Source organism: Oryza brachyantha, chromosome 8 (assembly GCF_000231095.2).
Source record: "Oryza brachyantha chromosome 8, ObraRS2, whole genome shotgun sequence".
NCBI classification, from domain to species: domain Eukaryota; kingdom Viridiplantae; phylum Streptophyta; class Magnoliopsida; order Poales; family Poaceae; genus Oryza; species Oryza brachyantha.
Window position 1 is genome coordinate 2,032,700 of NC_023170.2, and position 8,266 is coordinate 2,040,965.

At 41.4% G+C, this 8,266-nt stretch overlaps 1 protein-coding gene across 2 annotated transcripts; it reads right to left on the minus strand.

Annotated features, from left to right (window-relative positions):
• Nucleotides 1-1,509: 1,509 nt before the first annotated feature.
• LOC102720070 (vacuolar iron transporter homolog 3-like) lies at nt 1,510-7,369 on the minus strand. Of its 2 annotated transcripts, none has more exons than XM_040527021.1 (2): nt 7,109-7,369; nt 1,510-2,407 (listed from the first exon to the last, which is right to left on the minus strand). In XM_040527021.1, the coding sequence occupies exons 1-2, from the start codon at nt 7,268-7,270 to the stop codon at nt 1,646-1,648; spliced, it is 924 nt and encodes a 307-aa protein (XP_040382955.1). In that variant the 5' UTR covers nt 7,271-7,369; the 3' UTR covers nt 1,510-1,645. The 2 variants fall into 2 exon arrangements, with proteins under 2 accessions (XP_040382955.1, XP_040382956.1); XM_040527022.1 differs by lacking the exon at nt 1,510-2,407 and adding an exon at nt 6,247-6,978.
• Nucleotides 7,370-8,266: the final 897 nt, after the last annotated feature.

The window sequence follows — 8,266 nt, forward strand, 5'->3', positions numbered from 1 at the left end:
ACTTTAAACATGAATACACTTATTATCTGATGGAGAGAGTACTAATTAATCCTTCCTCCTACTATCCTTTTGATGTTGCCTCCCGCTCTCGGGGTCTCTCGACCGGCTTGGGCTCTCGCTGTGGCTCCGTGGAGGCGTCGCCAACAGGTTGGTGTTTCTACGTGTGCATTCAAGATTTTAGTACTGCCAGTGCCAGCGTAGCTGCCGGCTGCAGACCGTACGTCGTCTGCTCGACCGGGCATTAGGCCCTGTTTAGTCTCAAAAGATTTTTATCCAAAAACATCACATCGAATCTTTGAACATCTAAATATGTAGTTATATGGGAAATCGTGAGACAATCTTTTTTACTTAATTAATACGTCTGATGTGATACCCAAAAATTTTTATTTCCCCAACTAAACACCCCCTTCACTCCAACTTTTTTAAGTCCCTGTTATATCGAATGTTTGGACAATAATTAGAAATATTAAATATAGACTATTAATAAAATATATCCATAATCTTAGACTATTTCACGAGATGAATCTACTGAGCCTAATTAGTTCATGATTAGCGAATGTGATGCTATAGTAAACATTTGCAAATCATGGATTAATTAGGCTTAAAAAATTTTCTAACGAAAATAGACTTTATTTATACAATTAGTTTTATTATCGGTCTATATTTAATAATTCTACTTTAACTTCAAATATCCGATGTGACATTAAAAAAATCTCAACAGCCCCTAACAACTACCATTTGCATGCGAGTGTTTGGCCTCGCTGTCGTGTGTATTCATATTCATATACGACCGGTATATACTACTGTACCCAAATGTGCTGTTGCCTGAAACAACCAGCTGGCGTAACTGCGTAAGCAAGATCCCCTCGTGTTTTCGATTTTTCTTATGCTTATTAGACAGAAAGTTAAATTTTTAACTTTAAATTCGAAGTTAATTTTGAAATTATTTTATTATAGCTTATTTTTTAGCCATTTGTTTCGAGTAAATTACATGATAGTTTATTTTATTTCGAGTAAATTTTTTTGCTGCAATTATTTTGAGTAAATTACATTGATCGCTGCTAGGGGCATGTGTCTCTATTTTATCTACTTATTTGTGTTCTAGCCATCATGGGTGATGGATCCATTAGTGTTTTATTTTATCTGCTTGCATTCGATCTAGATGAATTCAGCTCGTCATGTGTCACGCGATGACGAGAGCATCTTTAAGAAAATAGTTAAAATTTGAGTCTCCAAATTTTAATTTAGTTATTTATGTCAAAAGATGACATCTCAAAATTAATATGCATCGTGACATACTTCCTATCTCCACTGTCCAAATTCTACGAGATTAACTTATAAGTCCAATTATATGAGACCTATAAATAGCAATTCTCTTGGGTAGAAGGATGAATTACTATATTTAGTTATTGAGGAGACATATTTAGCTATTTAAATAGCATGTCAAGTCAAATAAGTTGTTTTTTGGAGAGTAATTTTTAACTTAATTACTAAAATTTGGTATGACAAGCTAAATAGGTAGTCTCTTCAAGATAATGAGTAAAACGGGTTGATGACATGGTGTACTCTAGGGTAGAAAAGATAATAAACATATATAATAGCCATCGAACTTTTTTTTTATATCAGCCCCATATGTTACATGCTATTACATGATTATTGCGAACAGCCTGAGCACGCCGTAGCACACGGCCATGGCGGCCCACCCGCCGAGCAGCACCCTGGCCGCCGACCTGCCCGGGCTCGCGCCGCCGAGCGCCGCGCCTAGCGCCCCGAACCCGGCGAGAGCGACCGAGGTGGCCGCGCACACGGCGGCGACGCGCGCGGCCCAGGGGCGGATGAGCCCGCCGGCCAGCAGAGGCAGCAGCGCGCCCGCCGCGAACGCCACGGCAGACGCCGCCGCCGCCTTGGCCGGGCTCGGCAGCCGCTGCTCCTCCTCCTCCTCCTTCGCCGTCTCGCCGGTTTCTTGACGGCGGCGCTGCCTCCTCCTCCTCCTGAGCTGGGCCAGCTCGATGTCGTACTGCGCGTGCACGGACACGTACTCCCCGATGGCCATGCTGCACGCGCCGGCGACGAGGCCGGCGAGGCCGGAGACGAACATGTCCCTGGCCGACTCGTTCACGGCGCCGACGCCGATCATGAGCGACGCCACGGAGACGAGCCCGTCGTTGGCGCCCAGCAAGGCCGCGCGGAGCCACTGCGCGCGGCCGGAGTAGTCCACGCCGCCGCCCGGCGCCGCCTCGTCATCCTTCAGCATCGCCGCCTCGTCGCCGACGCCGACGCCGACGACATGGACGGCCAGCTCGGCGTGTTCTTGCCTGCCTTCTGGGGGAGGGGAGGCCGTCTCCGGCGACGGCGAGGTGGACGCGTGCACTATGGAGTTCATCTGCATCGCCATGGCGAGATCGAGCTGGAGCAAGAGGAGAGAGTCTGAGAGTGTGTCTGTGTAAAGCACACGCCTAGAAATGGGAAGCAATGGGTGCCCATTTTTATAGCCAGAAATGGAAGGGTAACTGACAATCTCATATGCTTTTTTTAACGATAATTGGACATCTCATTAAGCAATAATCTGATATGCTTTTGACTTGATGACTTCATGTGATGGACAAAGAGAGCACTAACTAGGGATGTGATTGTAAATTGGCTTATTTGTAAATAAAAAATAATTTATGGATAATTTTTTTGTATATATATTTTTAGCGATTTAAAAGCTAATGCTGGAAAATAAGTTTTGGCAAAAAAACTCAAAATTATTTTTAAATTTAAGGTTAAAAATTTTAATTTTTAGCTTATAAGCATAAGCAAAAATGAAAAGATGAGGGGTTAGAGCTTCAGCTAGCTGGTTAATTATGGATATGTAACTGAATGTTTGGACTCAAAAGAAATCTTTGTTGCAACTTATTTGCAACTGAATCAATAATGAATCCCTTGTGTGGGGAGGTGATGTACATGCATGTACAACTTTATTTATTCCAAAGTGTCCCTAAATCATGCCTGCATGTATATTTCTAGCTTCAAAAAGCCTTTCTTTATGGATTAATTAAGCTTAATTGTATATTGTCTTCAAACGGAAGCCCTTAAATCTTGCAGAGCATTTGTAAGCCAAACTTTGTTTCTCACTAATCATGCAAAAACACCGAGCTTGGATCGAGATCCTACTGTGGATATATTGTGGAGGTTTTGGACACTGGATTTATTGCTCTGCCTTGCTCTTCAAAAAAAAAAATCTACTTTTTTTTCGTCACGCACAGGTACATGAGAACATTTCAAATGTAAGTATCTTCATTTTCTTTAAAATGGATCTAGGCCATACATAAATACACACATGATATATGACACTCCCTCTGTTACAAAATATATGCATATTTAGACAAATATCCAGATATATTTTAAAAACAACGTAGAAATATTTATATTTTGGAATAGAGACCGTAAACGAGGATATATTCATATATTACTACCTTGCTAATTTGGTCATTTACTGCTGATCAAAAGTGTGCTCAAACATGTTCTCAAAGCTGTGGCATAATGTTAGTAACATGGCCGCACGATCCATGTAATCTCAGGAGATTTCGGGTGTGAATTAACAGTGGCCACGCAGTACCTTAGTCGTCATCATTTCCATTTAACAAATCAGCTAAATAACCGTGCATTGTGGAGAGACAAGCCAATAAATTTGTAGTAAATTCAATCTAGATAAAACTTATACTGATTTTATTGACCAAGATTGGGGACAGATCGATGGGGATGATGATTAATTAGGTTTTTAAGTGTGCACATGCAGTATATCTCTCGATTGATTTGTTCAGGAGATCGAAAAGAATCACACAGAGTTGCTGAAGATTAATTAATTTTAGTTTTTGCGATCTTGTGTTGAAAAGTCTTGATCAATCTGTCCCATTTTTATAGTTTTAAGATAGGAACGACCAATTAATCTGTATGGTCGATGAACATGTGCATAGCTACCACAGAGTTTTAATTGATGATGAACTCCTGATCTGGCTAGTACTTTGCAGCCATATTTGACAAGAGAGGAATTCTTTGTGGGGACTATCTGTTTTGTCGAGTGGTTCATTTGTTTTCTTATCTATCAAAACATGATAAATATCAACTCACACCTATGTGCATTTTTTTCTTATGATGAAGGAAGAAATATTATAGCTTTTTAAAAGGAATACTATTCTAACCAAAAAGTAAAAAAATGAAACAAACTAAAACTTGCACCTCAACACTAATTAAAGCCAAAGGTGCAGTTTTTTACGTGGGACCTTCTGTTTTCTTCAGTCGCCTGAAATTAAGTACCCAAAATTTTAGCAAAAGTTTTGGACAATCTAGAATGTGCCAAATTTATACCAAAACAATCCATTATCCTCTCCTCCTCCATCCCCTCCTTACCACGCGCTTCTAATTCTGGATTAACAACCCTCACGTCGATAAATCACTTCCATCTTTTCGCTTTAACTTATACTTACAAACCAAAATATAAATTCTTAACTTAATTTTAGAGTAGATTTTAGATTTTTTTTTTATCGTTGTTTATTTTTCAGCTAGCCCTGTCTCATCAGCTTATCTATCTCCGGCGACAATTAGAAGCTCAACGGCGACGAGAGACGATGAACTAGGGCCGCGTTCGGCCGGGGGCTAAGTAATCTTAGCTCTCTCGTTTTTCGCGCACATGCTTCTTAAACGGCTAAACGGTGTATTTTTAAAAAAATTTTCTATAGAAAAGTTGTTTCAAAAAATCATATTAATCTATTTTATATTTTTTAATAATTAATAACTAATTAATTATGTACTAATCTATTACTACGTTTTCCATACCGGATAACTAACCCATCCTCTCACCCCAAACGAACGAGCTCAATGCCGTTCGTCTTTGCCTCCTACCTCGGAGCCCTCCGTCCAGGGTCAAGGAGGCGCTCCGATGTATGCGCTGAAGATGCCCTAACCTCGGTGTCGAGCTCCTCTGTCCAGATCTAGATAGAAGGGCAATGGCCCTTGTTTCTTTTATAACCCTATTTAAATCAAATAGCTATAAAATTTTCGCTCAACCATTTTATATCTGACACTTAAATTTTAAATAAAAAACTTAAGCCCATTACCCTAGATCCAGGTGAGGGCTAGCTACAGGCCGGTCAATGACAGCCTCCCTGAGCTCTCTCTCCATGGCAAGGCAATTAAGAGGGTGATTGTTATTTACAAACGAAAAACATTTTGTGAATAAAACTTTAATATATATATGTTCTTAGCGTCTAAAATAGGCTGAAAAATAAACTATGAAAAAAAATCTTAAAATCAACTTCAAATTTAAGGTTGAAAATTTAAAATTTGGCTTATACGAATAATCAAAAAGACGGGTGACAATCTCCTCAAGCTCATGTGCCATTCTCTCCTTGTCAGTTGTCACACCGCCGTTGTTTGATTTGTCCTCCTTGCGCCATCGTCATCCTCGATCGTCGGTGGATTTAGAGGGTGGTCCAGAAACAAATCCAACATATGCCCATATATATATATATATATATATATATATATATATATATATATATATATATATAAAACTCATGTAAAGAGAAAAGGAACTAGAGAAAAATAATTACAATGCATATTATATTTGCAATATTTTAATTATGTAAGTTGGATGACCATACTTAAAAATCCAGATACATCTATATCCCCAATAAGAGCTCAAGGACCATGTTTAAGGCAAGCTGAACAGTGTCAGCCAGGGCGCGAGACCGAGTTTGATTGATGTCAGGTTGTTTGCTCGGCTAAAAAATAAAACTTAATTGCGAAAGGGGTTGTAATCTAGTGGTTACAAATATCACCTGAGATCCTGGGTTCGACTCTTTATTGGAGCGAATTTTGCAGGATTTTCCAACTCTATTGCTTGCTTGACACTAGTGCATGGTGGCAAAAATGGAAAGGAAATAAAAATATGTTGGGCTCTCATTTGTTAGTATAATGTAGGATATGAGAAGGTGACACGTTAGAGTTCACTTAGCATGCCATGTTTGGACTGGCCATAAAATAATTAGCAAGTTTAAGGGTCTAAAATGCTTTTAAACCTATGGACTTTACCATGTTTGTAATTATTTCTGTAACTATAAAGTGGTCGTTGGCAGTATTCCATCATGTCAAAAATATATATCGTTTAGGACTAGATTTAGTCCAACTTATAAAACCTGACAAGTAATTTTACTTAAAAACAAATTTATAAAATGAAATATGTTTAATATTATGATAGTAATCTTCGAGTTAAATCCATGTATATCATTTGTTTTATATTTAAACTAAGTATTTAAGAAATTAAATGATAAATATTAAATTATTTTGTTAAAAAAAAATCTACGGAGTAGCATCCTAAACATGGGCTTACTTTACTCTTTAGACCTTCACTTCTTCTAATCTGTCGTCGCTCTCGCTCTGCTCATCGTCGTCTTCCTTCCACCAGTCGTCGCAAACGTCGAGGAAGTAGAGCGCGCCGACCATGGCGGCGCAGGCGGAGAGCATGGGGATGGGGCCGAAGATCCAGAGGAAGACGGGGCAGGAGAAGTAGAAGGCGCGGGCGCCGAGCGACCAGAAGTAGCTGCCGCGGTTGAGCGTCGCGGTGACGTAGTCGACGACGGCGAGCTCCGGGCGGCGGCGGCGGCGGCGGTGCGCGTGCAGGTGCAGCGGCACGTTGACGAGCGTGCTGGCGTGGCTGTAGTACCGGATGGACTGCACGTTGAGGAGGAAGGCGACGAGGAAGCAGACGATGATGGCGAAGAACTTGGCGGACAGCGCCGTCTCGCCGGCGGCGCCCACCACCAGCGGCGCGTCCGGGAGGAGGCCGAGGCGGCGGCCGTCTACGCTGCCGGAGGAGGACATGAGGACGGTGATGATCGAGCTGAGCGTGATGGCCGTCGAGGCGAGCAGCGTCGACGCCATGATGTTGTTCCTGATCGTCTGCACCGCCATCACCGCGTGCTTCCCCGACGGGTCCTGCACCCCATATACATATGCATGCATGCATCACGCCGTCCGGCGATCTCGCCATCGCCACCCTAACTGATCCTACCGACCAATGGATATCTCAAGAACACACAAGCGATCGAGTCTCTCGGTTAATTACCTCCATGATGTGGCGGACCCAGATGCGGCGGTTGATGGCGTTGACGCCGACGACGGTGGTCGCCGGGCGGCGGCGGATGCGGTGGAGCAGCCAGGCGTGGTAGGCCACCATGAGCGCCAGCCCCAGCGGCACCAGCACGTAGTCCAGCTCCTCCTTCCTCATCGATCTCTCTCATGCATGCATCCGATTGCGCCCACGAACGCATCAAGTTCCATGCGTCTTGGGACAGTGGAGTGCACTGATCGAGTCGTCGGATCTCGCGAGACGCGTGGATCGATGAACACATACGAGGAAACATTACGATGAAATAACTTTTTATTTAGTACGAGTAATTGTATCGTAGTAGGTACTGAGAGGTACTAAAATTTTAGTGTAAATTTTAGTGCCTCGTACCTTACATTAAAATCTTGATACCTCGTGATACCTTCTCAATGACTATAAAATTACTCATTTAGTATATACTATTAAGTTTGGTATACTTGGTAAATATGCAAAAATACAAATTATACTTAAAGTTTAATTCGAGATAAAATAAACCATAACAAAATAAATGAAAACTATATTTTTAATTAAAAGAAGTACCGGTCAAATGTAGATTTAAAATCAATGACGTAAAAAAAAACGGAGGGAGTAGAGCACCATATAACAGGCACATCACCCAGTCGTCCACCCACTTCGCGTCTATGTCTAGTCGTGTCATCTCATCGCAAGAGCAGGTACAATACCAGGCTATAAGTCAGCTACAAGCATATTTTAAAGAGATAAGAGGGGACAGAAAAGGGAGATGAGCTACTAATTTATAGCCAGCTGTACACGGGCTCTAAGACAAAATGTGTGTATGACATGTGAGACCATATATTGATGTTTTGTAGGTAACTATTGTATGAATTGGCTATTAGATTAACTATAGATGAATTGGAGTTAGTAGTTGGCTATACTATTGAACTTGCTCTAATAGGTTGGATATGGTATATTAATATGTGTGGTGTCTAATAGGGCTGAAAACAGAGCGAATACGGACGGATAATACACGTATCGTATTTGTTTCCATATTTTTAGGCGGATACGGAAACGGATACGAATATTTCGGATATGGAAACAAATACGAATTATCTCGAATACGAATAAGGATCGGATGTAGTCGAATACGAATACGAA